This window comes from Mercenaria mercenaria, chromosome 4 (genome assembly GCF_021730395.1).
Source record: "Mercenaria mercenaria strain notata chromosome 4, MADL_Memer_1, whole genome shotgun sequence".
NCBI lineage: Eukaryota > Metazoa > Mollusca > Bivalvia > Venerida > Veneridae > Mercenaria > Mercenaria mercenaria.
Genome location: NC_069364.1, coordinates 32,778,882 through 32,802,750, shown reverse-complemented (window position 1 = coordinate 32,802,750; position 23,869 = coordinate 32,778,882). Strand labels below are relative to the sequence as shown.

At 36.8% G+C, this 23,869-nt stretch overlaps 1 protein-coding gene and 1 long non-coding RNA gene across 3 annotated transcripts in view; both read left to right on the top strand.

The window, feature by feature from the left end:
- LOC123551410 (uncharacterized) overlaps positions 1 to 23,869 on the top strand; it is a 69,897-nt gene that overhangs the window by 21,000 nt on the left and 25,028 nt on the right. For both annotated transcript variants that reach the window (XM_045340337.2, XM_045340338.2), the window contains exon 4: positions 8,444 to 9,289. In XM_045340337.2, coding sequence (XP_045196272.2) covers positions 8,444 to 9,289 — 846 coding nt within the window. The remainder of the gene's footprint in view (positions 1 to 8,443; positions 9,290 to 23,869) is intronic.
- Positions 17,154 to 18,298, top strand: LOC123528783 (uncharacterized). The gene is made up of 3 exons (XR_006682029.2): positions 17,154 to 17,198; positions 17,583 to 17,857; positions 18,087 to 18,298. It is a non-coding gene; the product is annotated as an uncharacterized LOC123528783 (long non-coding RNA).

Genomic DNA, 23,869 nt, shown 5'->3' with positions numbered 1-23,869 from the left:
CAAACAATTTTTTTTGTTAGGCCTTAGTACAAGACAAGTTTTCATTGTAAATGAAATATTAATTACTGAGTAAGTATACGGACAGTGTAAGATTGTTTCCAAATGTTCAAAGTTTCAGAATCTTAAACAGACAAAAAATAACATTGAAATTATTAGATAAAAACTTAGAACCAGAGAAGGGGATACCTGGATACAAAACCTGGTAAAAAAAAACCTGGAAATGTATTACACTGTTGGAAAGTAGTTGAACTGGTAATGACAGAAATGCTATGGCTATAGTGGCTTGATTGCTGAATCATAGGTTAAGTGCATGCTTTCTATTACATTGAGTTAAAATTGATACAAATTAGATTTAAGGTACCCAGCCAGCCATGTTCAACTACTTGCATCTAGTCGAAAAAATTTAGAAATAAGGCACTGGTCTGCCAAATTCTGTATGTACATTACATGTATAAAGAACAGCAGTAAACTCACATAAAGTCTTCCCGAAAATTTGCATTCTGCATCAACAGTCAAACTTGGTTTGCTCAAATATTTCACTTTTATTTCACTGGTCAAAAGTCCTGTATAATCTAGATTGTTCTGCCTGGTATTGCCCGAACCCTGATGCCTGAAACTCCAGTTATATTATAGTGTATGACCATAGGTCACACCTTTTCTCTTTGAAGGAGTGACCACTCTCAATTACTGACAAATCATTTCACAGTTGCATATTTCAGCAGTGCTAACTTTCTACACTTTGTGATATTGGCAAATAAAGGAACAATAAACTATCCATAATTAGACCTTATTTTTCACCCTACTGTTTGGTGCTTTTCAGTTTTTGAAATTGTTTTAGTAACTGTCATATTATAACTAATAAAAGCCTGCACAGTGCAATCATAAATAACTGTAAAAAATGAAGTAAAGAACATGTACTACATGTTTGTCTCTTATTTTAGAAATTTGCTCACAGCTTTTAAGGTAGTTCTGCATGTTCACATAAATTCCTTTTTAGCTCATCTGATTTTTTGAAAAAAAAATGATGAGTTATTGTCATCACTTGAGCGGTTGTCGGCGTCGGCGTTGCCTGGTTAAGTTTTATGTTTAGGTCAGCTTTTCTCCTAAACTACCAAAGCTATTGCTTTGAAACTTGGAACACTTGTTCACCATCATAAGCTGACCCTGTATAGCAAGAAACATAACTCCATCCTGCTTTTTGCAAGATTTATGGCCCGTTTTGTACTTAGAAAATATCAGATTTCTTGGTTAAGTTTTATGTTTAGGTCAACTTTTCTCCTAAACTATCAAAGCTATTGCTTTGAAACTTGCAACACTTGTTCACCATCATAAGCTGACCCTGTACATCAAGAAACATAACTCCATCCTGCTTTTTGCAAGACTTATTGCCCCTTTTGGACTTAGAAAATCAGTTTTCTTGGTTAAGTTTTATGTTTAGGTCAGTTTTTCTCCTAAACTATCAAAGCTATTGCCTTAAAACTTGCAACACTTGTTCACCATCATAAGCTGACCCTGTACAGCATGAAACATAACTCAATCCTGCTTTTTGCAAGATTTATGGCCCCTTTTGGACTTAGAAAATATCAGATTTCTTGGTTAAGTTTTATGTTTAGGTCAACTTTTTCTCTTAAACTATCAAAGCTATTGCTTTAAAACTTGCAACAGTTATCACCATCATAAGCGGATGCTATACATCAAGAAACATAACTCTATCCTGCTTTTTGCAAGAATTATGGCCCTTTTTAGACTTAGAAAGTCATGGGTAGGACAATATTTCTATTATACAAAAAAAATCAGATGAGCGTCAGTACCCGCAAGGCGGTGCTCTTGTTTATGCCTCCCTTCCAAGAAGGAGGGGTATATTGTTTTGCAGATGTCGGTCGGTCGGTCGGTCGGAATGTAGACCAGGCCTAGGATCCTGAAAGTTGATAGGAAAGCAGATGATCCCTATTAAATTTTAGATCTGTATGTCAAAGGTCAAGGTTACAGTGACCCTAAACAGTTAAACGGTTTCCGGATGATAAATCAAGAACGCTTGGGTCTAGGATCATAAAAGTTGATAGGGAGGTTGGTCATGACGAGCAGATGACCCCTATTGATTTTGAGGGCAGTATGTCAAAGATCAAGGTCACAGTGACCCGGAACAGTTAAACGGTTTCCAGATGATAACTCAAGATTGCTTGGGCCTAGGATCATGAAAGATGATAGGGAGGTTGATCATCACCAGCAGATGACCCCTATTAATTTTGAGATCAGTCGGTCAAAGGTCAAGGTCACAGTGACCAGGAACAGTAAAATGGTTTCTGGGCGATAAAAAGGCTTGGGCCTAGGATCAGGAAAATTGGTAGGAGATTGATGATGACCAGTAGATGACCCCTATTTTTTGGGGTCGTTAGGTCAAAGTTCAAGGTCACATTGGCCAGAAACAGTTAAACAGTTTCTGGACGATAACTTCAGAACGCTTGAGCCAAGGGTCATGAAAGATGATAGAGAGGTTCATCATGACCAGCAGATGACCCCTATTGATTTTGAGGTCAGAAGGTCAAAGGTCAAGTTTACAGTGACCCGGAACATTTAAACCATTTCCAGACAATTACTTGAGAACGCTATGGCCTAGGATCATTAAACTTGATAGGTAGGTTGGTCATGACCAGCAGATGACCCCTATAGATTTTGAGGTCAGTAGGCCAACGGCAAGGTCACATTGACCTTGAACAATTAAACTCTTTCCGGACGATACCTTGAGAACGCTTGGGCCTAGGATCATGAAACTTAATAGGGAGGTTGATCATGACCAGCAGATGACCCTTGTTGATTTTGAGGTCAGTAGGTGTAAGGTCAAGGTCACACTGAACCAGAACAGTAGAACTTTTGTTTACAGTGATCATAAAATTTCTGTTCCTTGTGCAATTACAGAATGCATCAAGGGGGGCATTTTGTGTTCTACGAGCTCTTGTTTATATAAATCAGAATTAGATTAAACCCTGATTTTTCAAAACTTCAGAATATACATAGAAAATTCTGCAAATAAAAAAGATAGGGTTGTGTGCTTGATCTTTTGCTAGACTGATATGAAAATAAGGTTTAAAAAATGGCCATGTCCCTGTGTCTGACATGTACTTACTATAGGCCTTTATATAAGAACCTTGATATTTGGTGTGCAATATCGGATTTGTGATTTCTACTGTAATTGTTCAAATTATTGCCTTAGGTTCAAAAATGTGTGTGACATGTATATAATGTAGGCAAACGTAGAAGAAACCTAACTCTGTACTTTATACAAACACACTTGAAGCCTAGTACACAGGTGAGGATTTTAGGGTCAGTGACCCTCTTGTTTATTATTAACATTTTAGCTCACCTGAGCACAAAGTGCTCAGGGTGAGCTATTGTGGTCACTCACTGTCTGGCATCCATCCGTCCACACTTTCTTTTAAACAACATCTCCTCCTAAACCACCAGGCCAATTTTGATGAAACTTCACAGGGATGTTCTTTGGATGGTGTTCAAAGAATTGAATTCCATACAGAAGTGTGGTTGCCAAGGCAATCGAAAGGAAAAATCTTCTTGTCCAAAACCACAGGTCCTAGGGCTTCGATATTTGGTATGTAGCAATCTAGAGGTCCTCTACCAAGATTATTCAAATTATCCCCCTCCAAATACGGCCCCGCCCTGGGGGTCTAATGGTTTACATAGACTTATATAGGGAAAACTTTCCAAAACCACAGGTCCTAGGGCTTTGATATTTGGTATATAGCATCATCTAGTGGTCCTCTACCAATATTTATTAAAAGTTTCTGTTGCATCTATCTCAAAAAAGTATTTTAACTAGCATTATGAAACATTATAGGAATATTATTATGTCTTATTTGGGGGGCTGAACATAGAAAACTCTTTCCAATCTGTAAGTTGAGAACCACTTGACCCAGAATGTTGAAACTTAATAGGATGATTGGACATGCATTGCCCTCTTGTATATTCATATTTTCACTTTTGAAAGATAGTTATGATTCTGTTTAATAAATTTAATCATGAGTTGCCATTAATTCATAAAATGGTATACGTTTCCATTCTCTGAGTCAAGGCTTTATTCTACGGTAACCGGATAAATGAAGTTATGCCATTATTTCTGGTTTACCAAATGTGCAGAACTACCTAAACTGTGAGCATGATCTGTTTTTAGCTCACCTAAGCATTGCTCAAGTGAGTTATTGTGATCGCTCAATGTCCGTCGTCTGTCTGTATGTCAACATTTAGCTTGTGTATGCATTAGAGGCTGTCTTTTTAGCTCACTTGTCACATACATGTAGTGACAGATGAGCTTTTGTGATCACCCTTTGTCCGTCGTCCGTCCGTTCACAATGTCCTTGTGAACACGATAGAGACCACATTTTGTATTTGATTTTAATCAAACTTGCACACAACTTGTATTGGCGTAATATCTCTGTTCCTTTCGAAAACTGGCCAAATCCCGTCATGTATTCCAGAGTTATGGCCCCTTAAAGGGTCAGAATTTGCCATATTTGGCTTGTGAACATGATAAGAGACCACATTTTGCAATCAACTTTAATTAAACTTGCACACAACTTGTACTGGCATAATATCTTGGTTCCAATGGTCCAAAATTTGCTATTTTGGCTTTTGCAGTCATATAGAGGCTTCATTTATGGTTTGATTTAATACTAACTTACAAAATATCTTAGACAACAATAAATCTTGGATTCCGTGATGAATCTGTCAGATCCAATCATAGGTTCTAGAGTTATTTTATATATGATTACCTCCCCTGATTTTAATCAAAATGGATTTATATCAATAAGTACTTATAGGACTCATTTGAAATTTCATTATTGTCATCAGTTGGACTCAGACAATCAAGGTATATAACTATGGACTGATTTTATGTCAAATTACCTCCCTTTATTTCAAATTAAAATGTGTATATCTCCGTAACTAATGAAGATACTGATCTGAAATTCCATTTACCGTATGCCATCAGATGGACTTGAACAATCATTGAAGATACATATTGACTGAATTTATTACAAATTACCTCCCTTTATTTTGTATGTAAATGAATATACCTAGCAGCTTCTAATGAGATTGGTTTGAAATGTTATTTATGTCTTCCATGGTAAGAAATTTCTACTTTTACTTACTTTTTTAATATATTGTTGTAAAGGCTTGTACTCTATCTTCCACATGCATATACCAATGCATGATTTCCGTCCCTGATTTTAATTAAAATGGATTTATCTCAGTAAGTATTTATAGGACTCATTTCAAATTTCATTACTGTCATTAGTTGGACTGAGACAATCAGGGTAGATAACTGTGGACTGATTTTATGTCAAATTACCTCCCTTTGTTTCAAATTAAATTGGATGTATCTTAGTAACCAATGAAGATACTGATTTGAAATGTCATTTATGCCATCAGATGGACTTGGACAATCAGGGTACATTTGACTGAATTTATGACAGATTACCTCCCTTAATTTTATGTAAATGAATATACCTCAGCAGCATCTAATGAGATTGGTTTTAAATGTTATTTAAGTCTTCCAGGGTAAGGAATAGTATTGCTAGTACAAAAATGCAGCATTTGAGCCTAGGACCCTCAAACTTGGTATGGAGATTGGCCCTGACTAGTACGTGACCCATAGGTCAAAAGGGACTGTTACAAGAAAATATTTATCCTGATGATATTTAAAGTGTATGCCTATGTGATCTATGTCAAAACTTGATCTTATCATTAAGAGCAATGGTACTCAGGTGAGCGATATAGGGCCATGATGCCCTCTTGTTCAATTGATCTTCATGAAATTTGGTCAGAATGATTGCATTGTTGAAACTTGACCCAAGTTACTTGAGTTTGAATACGGGTCCTCTGGGATCAAAAACTAGGTCACTAGGTCAAATCAAAGAAAAACGTTGTGTATGCAATAGAGGCTGTATTTTTCAACTGATCTTCATGAAATTTAGTGATAATGATTGCCTTGATGAAATCTAGGCCGAGTTTGAATATGGGTCATCTGGGTCAAAAACTAGGTCACTAGGTCAAATCAAAGAAAAACCTTGTGTGTGCAATAGAGGCTGTATTTTTCAATTGATCTTCATGAAATTTGGTCAGAATGATTGCCTTGATGAAATCTAGGTTTAGTTCGAATATGGGTCATCTGGGGTTAAAAAAAGTAGGTCATTAGGTCAAATCAAAGGAAAATCTTGTGTATGCAATAGAGGCTGCATTTTTCATTTGATCTTCATGAAATTTGGTCAAAATGAGTGCCTTAATGAAATCTGGGTCAAGTTTGAATATGGGTCATCTGGGGGTCAAAATCTAGGTCACTAGGTCATATCAAAGAAAATACTTGTTTGAGTTTAAAGAGACCACATTTTGGTCCAATCCTGATGAAAATTGGCCAGAATATTTGTTTCCATGAAATCACTAGGTCAAACATGTTGACACTGTTATGGTTTGTTTCTCAGGTGAGCCACCTAGGGCCATCTTGGCCCTCTTGTTTGCCTGGTGACAGATACTTTTTACACATCTTACAATTATATTGCATTGATAGTTTTGAATTAATGGGAAAAAGTAAAGTAGAATAGAATAAATTTGTGACAGAATTTCCCTCAATGCCTTAATTAATATGCTAATTCCAGTACAAGAATTCAGTACAGCTTAAGTGTCATTGATGTTCCTGTGGTTAGTTTCATCTAAATATACATTGTATATGACACTAGTATCAACTACGTTGGCTGAGACTATCAATGACTCAAACAAATTTCCATGAGCCTCATGAGTTCAAGCGAACAAAGGTGATTTGTGTAAAAAATTTAACAGTTAAATGAAATAACAGTTAACTAAATACAGTGCTTTCTCTGTCTCATTTGGGAATTTGGACACTGTGATGTCAATACTGCTTTCATTGTAACACAAGTATTTGCGCTTCCAAAGGATTTTTCTGAAATGTTATATTAAACTTTTTGAAGAAGATTGTTTTAACCGGTGCTAGGGGATGTGAAAGGTATTGCAGATTGCATTACCTCGCATGACCAGACTCTGTCCAACTCAATTTTCATTAAATTTATGCAGAAGAGATATGCCTATGACAGACTTTCAAACTTCACCTGATTATTACCTGTGGTCAGGTGTTGACTGTTAAAATCTTTAGGGCCTGTATCTTAAAAGTAAAGATCTCGATGTGCTTGAGGCTGACAACTGTTTCAGATCTATAACTTAAAATACATCTTCCTATGACTGTCGGGCTACATAGGTTTAATGCCTGAAGTCAGTACAGGACCCTTATTGTTATACCCCCAGATACAAATATATTGGGGTCACAGAATGTCTATTGGCCTGTCTGTCTGTCTGTCAGCTGTGCCCACTCTATATCTTCTAAGCCAGTGGGAATATTTTTATAAACATTATAACATCAGTTATTCTCTTCATCAAGACAATGATTGTGCTGATTGTGCAGAGTGCACAACCCTGGTCCAAGGTCAAGTTCATACTTTGAGGTCCAAGGTCAGTGAGTGAGTGAGTTGGGTTTTACGGCGAATCAACACAAAATGGTCGTGTATCGCCGGAGGTCCAAGGTCAAATAGCTTAACTTACATCTGTGCCATATTTTCAAAACCACCTGGAAGACTTTCATAAAACATTAGTAGCAGAAATTGTTTACCTCATCAAGATGATGTGCAGAGTGTATGACCTAGATCACAAAGTCCAAGATAAAAAGTCTCACTAAGGAGATCAAAGGTCAATAAGCTTAAATTTATATCTGCTCCATATCTTCTAAATCTGTGGGGAGAGTTTCATAAAACTAGCATCAAATTACCTCAGCAAGACATTGGGAAAAACACAATACTTATTTCTCTAGGTCTATGTTTAAAGTGTTAACAGAGTTTGTTTTGTGTCAGGTCCAGAACTATACCATCCATTGAGGGATTATAGTATTACATGGCACAATTGTTTCCCGCAATCAGACTATGTGACATGTGCAAACCCATTCTGCCTCTAGCTCAAAGGTCTCTCAGAGGAGAGGGAACAGCTGCCCAGCAAACAAAGACGCAACACTGTCCATGCTTCATCTATCCTCGCAGCAACACCCTATGCGCAATTCCCTTGTGGCATATACTGTATTTTACAACACACAATGTCTGAATTAAAATTGGCATCTACAGTAACTGTTGTTGATTACTTATAACTACTATAAATATGAAAAAGGGTCTTCATGAAACTTAATACAAATATACATCTGTATTGGGCAATGACGCACATTCAACTTTCGTCAGGATCTCTTCAGTTACTGCAGAGATAGTGCCTTTTAATTGTTATATCTTTCAAAATAGAGTCCCCTCATTCACAAAACAACCTATTTGGTGGGGGATATAAATTCACTGAATTTGCTTGTTTATTCATACTTCAGATTTCTTTATAGATCCAGGTAAATACTCAGCAGCCCCAAAAGACTCCTTCAAAAGTAGAAATGGAAGTAAGAGAACACAAGCAGCAATAAGTCAGATTGAGGAGATACAGTCTCCTGTAAAGCCAGCAAAACTTTTTAAAGTTCAGCCAAAACAACATGAAAAAGACTGTTCTTCCAACAGTTGTTCTGACAGTAGGTTAAGCAGTCAGTCTGAGAAAAGGGATGACAGTGGTGGTCTAACACCCCAACAATCAATAGATGAATTTGATGGTATTAGACCCCAACATGTGGAACTAGAGGGGGTACCAGAATCTTTGAAAATGAGTGCATATACAGAAGAGGAGCAAACCAGTTTATTAAACAGGCTAGAAATAAAGAATGAAATGTTAAGTTCTCAGGAACGTAGTGGCACGAGTGTGGAAACTGCTACTGATAATCAAGAGTTTGGATTAAAGAACACTGTTCAGGTGAATATAGAATGTGCATTAGCAGAGCCTAATGTAAATCAGCCAGTAAATGAGACCATTCCAGAGGAGGGTAATGATTTAGAGGTCAATTCGGATTCTGATGGTAGCATTCAAGGTGAAGATAGTTTTGATAATGTTATCATAAAAACTGAACCTTTTGATTTTGGTGATAATGATAGCATGGAAAGTGCTGTACAAAGTGTGGATAATTCAGATATTAATGTTTATGGTGATCTGCCTACCCCGGACTGTAGTGGAACAACCCAGTCTGGAAGTAAACATGCTAGCTCTGTTAGTGACAGTTTAGTCAAATCAGGAGATCAACCTACATATAGCAGTGAAGGTAAATCTGATGTCAGAAGCTCTGAAGATAAATATAATACAGTTAAAGGTGAGCCATATTGTTGTATGTACAAATGTTGGGTTACCCACACTTCAAGTAAATTTAATTTAGAATTTATTTGAAGATCAAAGAAATAGCAAAACAGCAAAGAGGGGAAAACAAAGAAATATGAATACTGCAATAAACAAATACATTTATGCCCTCTTTAGAAGAGGAGGGGTTATATTGTTTCACTGGTGTTAAATGTCTGTATGTTAGATTTCTGTGTTGGTCTGTCATCCAGTCTGTTGGTCAGTTTTGTCAGTAGGTAGACACTTTGGGTTCTTATCAATATTTGGAAAATTCTTTGGCTTCATTGAATGGTCAGTAGATGACCTGTATTGCTTTTGGAGTCAGTAGGTCAGTGTCAGGTAGGCCACAGGTAAAGTTTACAGGGACCCCCGAGAATGGAATCGGGTTCTGATCGCCAACTAAAGAATGTGTGTAGAGGTCAGACTTCATAGGATGATGTCCTGCAGTTACATAATGTAGGTGGCCCCTATAGTTTTGGGAGTAGGTCGGTCAAACTTCAGGGTCACCAAGACTTGATAGCATCATTTCTTATTGTCAGCAGAATACCCCTATTGTTTATAGGGTCATTAAGTCAAAGGTCTATGTCAAAACTAGGGATGGCAATGAATAGCATTTTTGGTATTCAAATATTTGGCCAACTTTCGAATATTTAGTTATCAACTGATCAACAGTCTTGTCAGATGATCATGTGAAATACTCTCAAATGACAGAAAGTATAGATAGTATTTGACAGTAGATAAACGATATAACATGAACAATATTTTCAATCAAATGAAGTATATTAGACTTGGGCAGAGTCTCATGAGGGCAGGTATAAATGAATATTCGGCATAAATACACTGCTTAATTTTAATGTTAACAATGTGAAATTCATTAATTCTTTATTTTGGGTAAATGATTTTTGACTTTCATATCGATTGAATAGTGCAGTTAACTTCAAAAATTAATATGCATTACATTTGTCTTGTTTTCCACTCTTTCCAGCATTTTTTTCCCTTAAATTTATTGCTGATAGACTTTCAGATTTAAATCTGAGTCATTAGATCAAGTGCTGTTTAATGTTTATTTAATTACTAGAAGTTCACACCTACTGAAAACAAGGTATTTTGTAACAGTTTCAATAGCAATTAATGGTGTTAACTTCAGGGTGTGCTGTCATCACCATGATGCACCAATATACACATGTCTGACAAAGGCTTAAGCCATTTTTGTTCATGTGGGTTTTGGCAAAAGTTAATGTTCTGGATTTTTCTTTTAGATTTTGTTTGTCATGATTTTTGTCTCACACATTGTGGAATGTAGACTAAGTGATCCAAATTCCTGCAGCAGCATAGGCGATAGCATCAACAATTGGATTTCTTTTAAACCTTGTAGGATGATTTAGAAACTTACTTTACACCCCTTTGGTGAGTTCTGGCACCCTTGTGACCTTGACCTTGAAGAAATTAGCAGTTTTAGCTCACCTAATCACAAAGTTAAAATACGTTAAAATATTGACGTAATTTTGAAAGTAACTGTTGCACACACTTTCAGAAATGGCGACGTCAGATAAGTTCTTGGTTAAGTTCAAAATTACGTCACTATTTTAACTAAGTGACGTTTAAGACTTGAAACGCAACATAATTACGTGCAACACGTTGCTGTTAATGACAATAAAAATTTTAATCCTGTAAAATGTATAATGATAAGGCAGATATTTAATTTTAAACTCTATAGTTCTGTCAAGTATACATTGAAATAACATCAGTTAAAATAATTATTTGATGCGTCGCTTATTTTTAAAATAATAAAAAAAGTTTGCGATTTACTGGGACAACCCTGATATGTCACCCTCTACTAAGATTGTTCAAATTATACCGATTTGTTAAGAAACATGGCCACCAGGTGGCGTGGACCCTTTTCCCTATTATGTATATAGTAGAAATTTTAAAAATCTTCTTGTATGAAACTGATGGCCCAATTTTAAAATAATTTTACACAAATGGTCCTTGTGTGACCCTCTACCACAAGTGTTCAAATTATTTTGATATGTGAAAAAGCATGGCTGTCAGAGGTTGTAGTCACTTTTCCCTATAGATAGTGGAAACTTTTAAAATCTTCTTAAGACATGTGAAACTGCAGCCCTGATTTTAAAAGAATTTTATGCAAATGGTCCTTGTGTGACCTTCTACTAAGAATGTTCAAATTATTCCGATTTGTCAAAAAACATGGCTGCCAGGAGGCATGGTCACTAGTATATTGTAGAAACTTAGAAAACCAAAATTTTTCAGTTGTATAAATCTGTTCAAATAATTTCACACAAATTGTCCTTGTGTGACCTTCTACAAATACTGTTAAAATTTTTCTGATTCATCAAAAAACATGGCTGCCAGAGGGCGTGGTCAATTTTCATCAACAATTTCTTTAATCAACATCTCAAAAACCACTGAATGGATTTTAATGAAACTTTACACAAATGATTTCTGTGGAGCCCTCTTTCAAAATTGTTAAAATGGTTCCATTTCATTGAACATGTTGGTCTTTCTGGTTAAGAATAGAGTAACCACATAATGACTGTACCATAAGAATGTCCATCCATCTGTCTGAATTTGTTGTGTATATCCTAAAAAGTATTTGACTTAAAGTCACAAAATTTCACAGGATTGTCATTCAGCATGTGAAGCTGTGAACCTGATGTTTAAACTGGGATTTCACACAGCCAGACAAGAGTTATGGCCCTTGACTTAGCCAAAAATATGTGTTAAAAGGGTCTAAAAGTTTGTGTCACATGTATCTCAAAAAGTATTTTACCTAGGACTATGAAACATTATTATTGGAATAATATTCAGCATGTCAAGTTGTGCACCTGGGGTTTTGTTTGAGAACACTCAACATGCTCAAGGGAAGTTCATCCAAGTTTTTTCTGTAACATTGATGATTGCATAAAATATGCAGTCTCTCAGCGATATGGAATATTGAGATAATGTGACTGGTGCATGATAGAAGATAAATTACCACTTGTTCAATATATATAGTACCCATTTACCAAACTGCACATTGTAGGTGAGAAGTGCGCGATTGAAATGGATTTTCCCATTCATGACCATGGTTCTTACAGTATACCTAGGGGTAAGGTATAACATGTGCAGTGGCATTTTCTTTCTGGTCTGGTGCCAGTGTGGAGGATAAACAAAACATGAAGTTTACCTCAAAGGAATACTAAAAGTGTACTGAGGAAGCACTGATATTATTTTGAACAATAACACTGTGATTATGATTATAGTACACTGCATACCAGATTTCATCTCTATGCGAAGTTAGAGTAATATAGATTTAGCTTTGCCTATGTCATCTGAGCTCATTTGAAGTATATTATCACTACTGCCTGTATGGTAAATGGAAAAAATACCAGTAACTTTAAGGGATAAAGTCTGTCCATCTTTCCGCTTATCAGGAGCCTTATTTAAGAGAAGTTCGTTTTTATGGGTTCATCATCACACAGTAAAGTTATAATTATTATGTTATATGTTTACTTTCCAGCTTATGATGGTGGAAGGAGACCATAGTTGCCTCTCAGGGCATTACTTTATGTACAAGCCGACTCCTAGGTAGAACCACTGACCTCGAACTTAACCAGCTTGTTGGTTTCCTCACCTTTATATACCACAAGCAAGGTTTTGAACCCACAGCAGTGTGGGGCAAGTGTTTTGAGCTCAGTGACCTGGGATTTGGTTAACAGCACATGAATTCAAGTAACTGGGAAGAAATGTTAACTAGAAAAGATGCAGCCTTTAAAATTAAATCTGAGTTCTCAAGGAACAAAAGAAGTATGACCCTTGGAATTTTTATGGTGTTTACCATACAAAGTGTTTTACCATACAAAGTGTTTTACTAAATTACAAACCACATAGATGTTTACCATACAAAGTGTTTAATTACAAACCACATAGATCCTTGTCTGCAGTGGATGAGATATTTTGACCAAACTTGGGTGTACTCAAGTGTGGCTTGTTTAAAGACTGAGGTATGCATTTTGGTCTCTGGGATTGATGTAGCAGTTACATAAGTTTGGAAAAAAATAGGTTTAGAAAAACAAGATGTATTTACCTATGTTATGGCGCATACATCTGTCCACCATATTCCATGTCCAGAGCATAACGTAATTAGAAATGTTAAGGTCGCAAATAAAGCTGAGAGGTCATATCTGTCTCATTTTGTAACATAAAAACTTTTCAAGATATTGACTTTATAAGCTTGGAACATAGGTTGTGATGAGATGAGTGCTACAAGCTACATTAATCCTCCTTACCTCCACATTAACCCACCTCTCACAAATACCCCTTTCCCTCCCCTCCTACCCACGACCCCCCAAAAAGGATTTTTTTTTTTAATTTGCCCTCAAATTTTTGAGAGTACACTTAGATGTGCCATCTGCATGTCTGTCCATCACTTCTTTTTGTCCTTCCATCCCTTTGCACATTAGAAGAGTTATGTGGCAAGGCAAACAATAGAGAACAGAAATTCTATTCATTCTGTTTCTTGGCTAAACTTCTTTTACATGACGAAAAAGATTAATAAAGAGAACAAAGGAGTAGCTACATAACTAGTCCTGACCGATGTGGGTTAGAGCCTCACTCGGGGTGTTGAATTCTTCATATGAGGAAGGTTGGTTCTACCCAGGTACCTGCTCGTGATGAAATAATGCACGGAAGGGCACCTGAAGTCTTCCACCATCATCAAAGCTGGAAAGTCGCCATATCACCTGTAATTTGTCTCAAAAAGTATTTGACCTAGAGTCATCAAACCTAACAGGATTGTTATTCAGCTTGTGAAGTTCTGCATATTGTGTTTAAATTGGGATTTTACTTAACCAGATTAGAGTTATGGCCCTTGACTTAGTCAAAAATATGTATATACATAAGAAGGGCCCAAAGTTTGTGTTGCATCTATCTCAAAAAGTGTTTGACCTAGGATATAATTCTAGTATTATTGAAATATTATCCTGGGTGTGTGCACCAGGGGTTTTGATTGAGATTTCACAAGACCAGTGTTATTGCCATTGACTAAGTCAATATAGGCAGAAAAGGGCATAAAAGTTTGTGTCACAGGTATCGTAAAACATACTTGACCTAGGGTCAGGAAACTTGATAGGAGTATTATTCAGCATGTTAAGTTGTGCAACTGGTGTTTTGTTTAGGATTTCACTCAATTGGCCCTTCACTTAATGAAAAATAATAAAGTGCTTAAAAGACTGTACTGCATATGTCTTAAAAAATATTTTACCTGGAGTTAAGAAACCATGTGCAGTGACAGGAGTGGGTGGGGGAACCTGTGTCCAATGAACTCACATCTAGTTATACCCCCTTAAACTTTCTAGGAGTGAGCTTGTCTGTCTGTCTGTCCATTGGTTTTCATGGTTTATGGACAATAACTCATGAAAGGCTTGACAGATTTAAATAAATTTTGGTACACTTGTGTAACATCATGAAATACAGGTCAAGTTTTACTTTGAGATCAGTAGGTCAAAGGTCAAGGTCACAATGACCTGGAACAGTTAAAAGGTTTCTGGATGATAACTTGATAATGCATGGGCCTAGGATCATAAATTTTGGTACACAGGTGAACCATCATAAGATACAGGTCAAGATCACTTTTGAGGTCAGTAGGTCAAGGGTCAAGGTCACAATGGCTCGGAATAGTTGAACGGTTTTCGGAAGATAACTTGAGAACGCTTGGTTCTAGGATCACAAAACTTAATAGGGAGGTTGATCATGACCGGCAGATGACCCCTAATGATTTTGAGGTCTGACTTTGACATTGGCTGACTTCTGTGACAAGGCCGTATTGTGGGGGTATAATTCGTCACTCCTGTGACAGCTCTAGTTTTCAGTTCACCTGAGCACAAAGTGCTCAAAGGTGAGCTTTTTTGATCGCCCTGTGTCCGTCATCTGTCTTCGTCCGTCCGTCGTCAACAATTTGACTGTTAACACTCTAGAGGCCACAATGTTGGCCAAATCTTAATGAAACTCGGTCAGAATGTTACTTTCAATAAAATCTTGGACGTGTTTGATATTTGGTCAACTGGGGTCAAAAACTAGGTCACAAGGTCAAATCAAAGGAAAAGCTTGTTAACACTCTAGAGGCCACATTTATGACTGAAACTTTGTCAGAATGTTAATCTTGATTATCTTTAGGTCAAGTTCAAATCTGGGTCAGGTGGGTCAAAAACTAGGTCACCAGGTCAAATCAAAGGAAAGTTTGTTAACACTCTAGAGGCCACATTTATGAATGTATCTTCATGAAACTTGGTCAGAATGTTAATCTTGATGATCTTTAGGTCAAGTTTAAATCTAGGTCAAATAGAGTCAGAAACTAGGTCACCAGTTCAATTCAAAGGTAAGGCTTGTTAACACTCTAGAGGCCACATTTATGACCATAACGTAATGAAACTTGGTCAGAATGTTAATTTTGATGATCTTTAGGTCAAGTTTAAATCAGGGTCAGATGGGGTCAAAAACTAGGTCACCATGTCAAATCAAAGGAAAAGCTAGTTAACACTCTAGAGGCCATATTCATGACCATATCTTAATGAAACTTGGTAAGAAAGTTAACCTTGATGATCTTTAGGTCAAGTTTAAATCTAGGTCAGGTGGGGTCAAAAATTAAGTCACTAGGTCAAATCAAATGTAAAGCTTGTTAACACTCTAGAGGCCACATTTATAATAATATCTTCATGAAACTTGGTCAGAATGTTAATCTTAACGATCTTTAGGCCAAGTTCAAACCTAGGTCAAGTGGAGTCAGAAACTAGGTCAAGGAAAAGCTTATTAACACTCTAGAGGCCACATTTATGACTGTATCTTCATGAAACTTGGTCAGAATGTTAATCTTGATGCTCTTTAGGTCAAGTTCAAATCAGGATCAGATGGGTTCAAAACCTAGGTCACCAGGTCAAATCAAATGTAAAGCTTGTTAACACACTAGAGGCCACATTTATAACAATATCTCTATGAAACTTGGTCAGAATGTTAATCTTGATGATCTTTAGGTCAAGATCAAATCTAGGTCAAGTGGAATCAGAACCTAGGTCACCAGGTCAAATCAAAGGAAAAGCTTGTTAACACTAGAGGCCACATTTATGACTGTATCTTCATGAAACTTGGTCAGAATGTTTTACCTTGATGATCTTCAGGTCAGTTTGAATCTGGGTCAAGTGGAATTTGACCTACTGACCTACTTTTTTGTTTTTTAAGATACAGCCTTGAAATTTGGATGACTTGTACAGTTTTGCACACTGATCTTAAAACTGACTTCATTGACCATGAATGTGACCTACTGACTTACTTTCTTCAGTTGAGCGATACAGGGCCTTCAGGGCCCTCTTGTATATGATTCATAGTTGAACTGATTATTATAAGGTTCTCTCCAGAATTTTGTCAAAGGCATAGTGCTGGATCTTCTTTAATCTAAAATATTTGGCGTATATTGCCCCCACTTTGTGGAGCTGTTGTTTGAATTTTAATTTTAATTATATATAGGTTATGTGAAAATGGACTTCACAGATGCATCAATAGATTTGTCAGGACAAACTTTGCCAGATGAAGAGATAGAGAATAATAGGTTAGTGCCGTAGATGAGAAAGTTTATCTGGCGAGGTGGAGGAGGTTATCGGGTGAGCCGAAGGCGAACCTGATAACGTCCGGAGCCGAGCCAGATAAACTTTCTCCATCTTAGGCACTAACCTATTATTCTATTTATCTTGTCATTACTTCATTTTCCGATATTTGGCAATTTATTTTACAAAAATAAGTGTGCGACAACCGCTTTAATGACGTCATATTCGTAATGACGTCACTTATATATCCCGGTGGCATCTCTTTCTGACGGTATAAGCAAACAAACGGAGGTATTTATAGCACAAACCTTATAAATTAAAAAAAAAAACTGTAAAACTGTAAACAACAAAGTGTCCTACCTATATTGTTTGAATATCTTCCTGAAAACAGGTTTCCATCCTTATCAAATCAAAACAAATATGGCGGCACTCACATTAGTGTAATATGTGTATGACGTCATCACTTTCCGCCGATATGATGTAAGCTACAGTCACTGCCCAAAAATACGGCAGTACATGTTTTTTCTTCAAAGTTTAAATTTGACACATGTCCAACAGTAGCTAAACACTAAATTTGTAACGTTTATCACTCTTTAGGTTTTTAGCAGTTTTTTTTATAAATGTGAACACAACAGAACACTATGTACAATGTAATGGCAAATGTTAATGTTACAGTTTACTCCTCTGTACCTGTGCACTTTGGACACAGGAAGGAGTCACCTCTTCTAATAACCCTGACTGGGGAACAGAATCCAAGGTGTACCCAGCCATTGCATTTATCACAGCATGCCCAAGAGACTATGGTTAGACTGATGCAATTCTTGAGCTCCTCAGGATGGAATTTTTGACAAATGCAGCACACATCAGTGTCATCTTCAGATTCAGAAGAGGAAGAGTATTCTGTCTGGGCTGCCTGAATACCAGATGTACTCGGAATGGGTTCAGTGACGGTATGTGTTTTCTTTAAGTTAGTTTTCTTTTTATCTGCTGCTACAACTCTTTTCCCTGGAGCAGTTTGCTTTTTTTTCAGACTTGGTTTGGCATTACTTTTTACATGTTCTTTGATTTTTTTTATAGACAATTTGTTCAGTAATAGGTTTCCACTCACAACTTTACTTAAGGTATTTCTTACCTTTTTAACTGGAACATGTTTCAAATTTCCCCACCTCTCTTTTCCAGGAAGAGCCTTGCATCAGTATTGCAGTCATCAACAGCCAGGGCCTGTTCTTGTTCATGGTTCTCTGTGGTATCAGGTGCTGGTCTAAAAACTGAAGCAGGTGCAAGAGCAGAATCTGGCACTACATTTGGGTTAAATGGATATACCCCACAATGTTTGAAGGCGGACTGGATGTTACTTGCAGAAAGAGAAGAAGTGTATGCCTTACAGCCAATCTTGCCACACATCAAATCTGGTAATCAAACAACCTCCAGACTGTCGAAGGTGTTGATGACAGGCATGATTCCAGGCAATTTCAAAAGGCCCGTAACAACTTACGTCCAGAGGCTGTAGTAAATGGCTACAGTGAGGGGGAAGAACAAACAAAACAATACCATTCTTCTGTGCCCACTCAATCAGCCCCAAGGAAACATGACTTCTGTGACCATCATACAATACGAGCACCTTACTGCCGTCAGCCCGAGAGGGTAGATGTGGCTCTAGATGCTCTGTCATATACTTTGTGAACACTTCAGTGTTAGACCAGCCAGATTCTGATACTGTTCCAGACGTGCCAGAAGTACAGCCTTCAAGTAGACTGGAAGCATCCTAACACCAGGAAATACGAAAAGGGCGGCACCTGTATAAAAAATGAAAGGGAGGTGATCAATAAAACAACATGAACATTGTTTTATCATTTTATATGATATTTATAGACAGATTACCTAATTATAACCAGTCAGTTATAGATTACCTAACTATTATTAGTCAGTTATATTAAGAATTTAGTATTGCAACAACTACATTTTTTGCATCTAACAAATTGTTTGGAAAAATTATACATAATACAAAATTTAAAAAATCTATGTATATATGATTGTGTATTTCATGTATGTTAACTATAAATAACAGTATGCATTAAAAATTTGCAAATTCTTAAGTGAAAATATCTTAATTAATAGTGCAACATAAAAATACGTTATGTGAAAATTTACTTGGTTTCCAACAGCATTTCCTCCACCAATCACAGTGACTGTTTTCGACTTTCCACATGTAACAGCCTGTGGTTTATAATGAGTACCTGTGACAATTTTTGGTGGCTTATGTTCAAGTGAAAGACCTTTCTCATCAATATTATAAATGCAATGTGGTTTATCTTTTAAGTTGTATTTGGTGAGAATTTTGTTTAGTTCATTGAAGTACTGGTCAATAGCCGGGCGGGTTGCACTTCTTGCTCTTGCCATCTCCAAAGATCTAGGTTTCACAACTTTAATGCTAGGCCATCGGTTCAGAAGTTATAAAACCACTGTTTAGAAAGAGGTTTGTCTTGTTCTCTTAGGCCAAGATGCACAGCATAATCTGAGGCTAAGTTAATTGTTTCCTGCCGGGTATATCCAAAACCAATCTCAGCCATTGTAATAAGGTGCTGACTCAGAAATGCTTCCTGTTCTTGTGAGAATAGAGGAGGAGTACCAGACTTAAGGACATCTACTGATGTTTTTCCTCTTATTCTATCTTTTAATGTTGTAATTGGTATGCCAAACTGTTTGGCAACACGTTCCACAGGTAGATGGTGTTCTTTTACCATGTTATATGCATCTGTAACATCCTGAGGGGTGTAAGTAGTTCTGTACTTCCTCTTAACAGTACTTTGAAACTACAAGAAAAAATACTACCACTCATAAGAAGGTAGGTAAAAATGGATCGAATTTTTGGAAACACCCTGTACATGAAACACAAAAGTTGATGACGTCATCAATGCATATGATGTCACAATGCAGACGAGGAATGTTTTGGTTATTGAAAAAATACTTTATAATGATGAATTTTATGATTTTTTAATTGGAATTTTTGGAATTAACAAAAGAACATGTAAGAAGGTAAGTTATATATTTTTTAGAGTAGAATTACCTGTCTTATTTCCATTTTTTTATCCGGCTGTCAAAATGAACGAAACTCCTCCCCTTGTTTACAGTGCGGTCAAATCAAGCGTGAAATATCGTCTCGCGAGATTACAGAAAGCCCTAAATGCCAACCGTCAGAAAGACAAGTACGTCGGAAAGAGATGCCGAAGGGATAATGACGTGATTACCGGCAAAATCGCAATAACTTCTTCCTTTTTGAATAAAAACTCATTATTTGACCACTCATTTTCTTAGTTCGGACATTTCCAACACAATGATGATGGTTTCGTTGCAAAATTTCTTATGACAACAATATCGACCATAAGGTCACATGATCAACTGACCGTATATCACTGGTCACATGATCAACTGACGGTATATCAAGAAAGATATACGGCACCCTGATATCGGGTCGAAAATACTGCAAGTGACAGGATAAAATGAAAAAATATATGTTTGTGGCATCTGTAACTATTCAACAGACTATAAATGCAATCTCAAAAGGCATGTGAGTGTCCATAGAGATGTACCAATAACCAGCATCCACAAGTCCAAAGAAAAGGTGAATGAGGAACCAAAGCCTACAAAAGTTATTTGTGATAAGTGCGGTAAAAACTATAAGACCAAATATGGACTCAGTCTGCACAGAAAGAAACATGAACAAAGGTTTAAACATATTTGCAAAGTCTGTCAGAAAGGATATAACCAAACAGTGCAGTATAGATTTCACTGCAATAAGCATCACAAACATACTTCTGCAATGTGTTCTTTCTGCAAGAAGGAGTTTAGAGGACTCTTCTCTGCATCGCCATGAAAATTTGTGCATTATGAATCCAAATGGTAATGCAAAAACCAGTAAATATACATGCGATGATTGTTATAAGGTTTTCGCTTCAAAGGAAAGATTGACGTGTCACAGAAAAGGAAAACATGGACCTGACCACGCTACGTTTGCGAAAAATGTGGGCAACCTTTTTCATGGCGTTCCTCTTTAACCTTTAGCATGCTAGATAAATTGTCGTCTGCTGGAAATGTCATCTGCTAAAATTGAAAAGTTCATTCAATTTGCACCAAAATTGGAAGAAATATTGTCAGAGTAGCAAACAGCTTGGAACCTGATCAGACGCCGATTTTATCTGGTTCCAAGCTGTTTGCAAAGGCTGTTAAATTCGCCTGCAGCAGGCTAAGGGTTAAAGGTGCATACCTCCTGTTGTGACTCAATTGTTGATGGAAAATTTATCTGAGCTAGGCTGAATGTTTTTAGCTCACATGTCACAAAGTGACAGTGTGAGCTTTTGTGATCGCGCAGCGTTCGTCGTCCGTCCGTGCGTAAACTTTTGCTTGTGACCTCTCTAGAGGTCACATTTTTCATGGGATCTTTATGAAAGTTGGTCAGAATGTTCATCTTGATGATATCTAGGTCAAGTTCGAAACTGGGTCACGTGCGGTCAAAAACTAGGTCAGTAGATCTAAAAATAGAAAAACCTTGTGACCTCTCTAGAGGCCATATTTTTCATGAGATCTTCATGAAAATTGGTCAGAATGTTCATCTTGATGATATCTAGGTCAAGTTCGAAACTGGGTCACGTGCCTTCAAAAACTAGGTCAGTAGGTCAAATAATAGAAAAACCTTGTGACCTCTCTAGAGGCCATATTTTTCATGGGATCTGTATGAAAGTTGGTCTGAATATTCATCTTGATGATATCTAGGTCAAATTCAAAACTGGGTCAGCTGCGGGCAAAAACTAGGTCATTAGGTCTAAAAATAGAAAAACCTTGTGACCTCTGTAGAGGTCATACTTTTGAATGGATCTTCATGAAAATTGGTCAGAATGTTCATCTTGATGATATCTAGGTCAAGTTTGAAACTGGGTCACGTGCCATCAATAACTAGGTCAGTAGGTCAAATAATAAAAAAAAACTTGTGACCTCTCTAGAAGCCATATTTTTCATGGGATCTTTATGAAAGTTGGTCAGAATGTTCATCTTGATGATATCTAGGTCAAGTTCGAAACTGGGTCACGTGCGGTCAAAAACTAGGTCAGTAGGTCTAAAAATAGAAAAACCTTGTGACCTCTCTAGAGGCCATATTTTTCACATGATCTTCATGAAATTTGGTCAGAATGTTCATCTTGATGATGTCTAGATCAAGTTCGAAAGTGGGTCACATGCCTTCAAAAACTAGGTCAGTAGGTCAAATAATAGAAAAACCTTGTGACCTCTCTAGAGGCCATACTTTTGAATGGATCTTCATGAAAATTGGTCAGAATGTTCATCTTGATGATGTCTAGGTCAGGTTCGAAACTGGGTCACGTGCCGTCAATAACTAGGTCAGTAGGTCAAATAATGAAAAAACATTGTGACCTCTCTAGAGGCCATATTTTTCATGGGATCTGTATGAAAGTTGGTCTGAATGTTCATCTTGATGATATCTAGATCAGTTTCGAAACTGGGTCAGCTGCGGTCAAAAACTAGGTCATTAGGTCTAAAAATAGAAAAAGCTTGTGACCTCTCTAGAGGCCATACTTTTGAGTGGATCTTCATGAAAATTGGTCAGAATGTTCATCTTGATGATATCTAGGTCAAGTTTGAAACTGGGTCACGTGCCATCAATAACTAGGTCAGTAGGTCAAATAATGAAAAAACCTTGTGACCTCTCTAGAGGCCATATTTTTCATGGGATCTGTATGAAAGTTGGTCTGAATGTTCATCTTGATGATATCTAGGTCAGATTCAAAACTGGGTCACATGAGCTCAAAAACTAGGTCACTATGTCAAATAATAGAAAAAAAACGACGTCATACTCAGTTCAAAACTGGTTATGTTGGGACAGGTGAGCGATTCAGGACCATCATGGTCCTCTTGTTATCATTTCCATGTTTGCAGTGCTCTTTCTTTTCCTTAAAGGCTCTGACCTCCAGATTTTGGCTAAAAATTATGAAATTAAAGTTTGGTCAACTGCTAGCCCGATTTTAAAATAATTTTACACAAATGGGCCTTGTGTGACCCTCTACCAAGATTGTTATGTATATAGTTGAAAGTTTAAAAATCTTCTTGTGTGAAACTGCTGGCCCGATTTTAAAATAATTTTACACAAATGGTCCTTGAGTGACCCTCTACCAAGATTTTTCACATTATTTTGATTCATCAGAGGGCGTGGTCACTTTTCCCTATATGTATATAGTGGAAACTTAAAAATCTTTTTTATGTGAAACTGCTGACCTGATTTTAAAATAGTTCTGCACAAATGGTTCTTGTGTTACCCTCTACCAAGATTGTTAAAATTTTTCTGATTCATCAAAAAACATGGCTGGTTGTGGTCACTTTTCTTCTTGGAATTAATAATAGCTAGAGCCTTGATATTTGGCGTGTTATATCAGATTTGTAATTATACTATAATTGTTCAAATTATTGCCCTAGGTTCAAAAGTGTGTGTGACATGTATGTAATATAAGCTAACATAGAAGACCTAACTTTGCTCTTATACAAACACACTTGAAGCCTTGTACACAGATGAGCGCTTTAGGGTCAATGACCCTCTTGTTTATTTTTTTGTTGTCGTGCGATCTGGAGGCCAGTGCCATAAAGTATTGTAAAATCAGTTAATTTCATGGGCATGTTGTTTTGGAGTTTGGGTCAAACCGGAAATGGCTATTTCATGTGGATATGAATTTGTTGATTTAAACCGTTGAACATGTAAGTTATTTTTCATTATGGTTAAACTTAGAAAGGAAAATTATAAAAATTTGGCTGTCACAAATACACATGATTTCACAGTAATAGATCACCATTCTGCTAACATGCTAGTACAGACATCATATAGAATTGTAGGTCTTGAGTACTAGATGAAATTTTTTCATACTTTTAACAGAACAGTGTCACTTATTAATCCCCCACTGTGG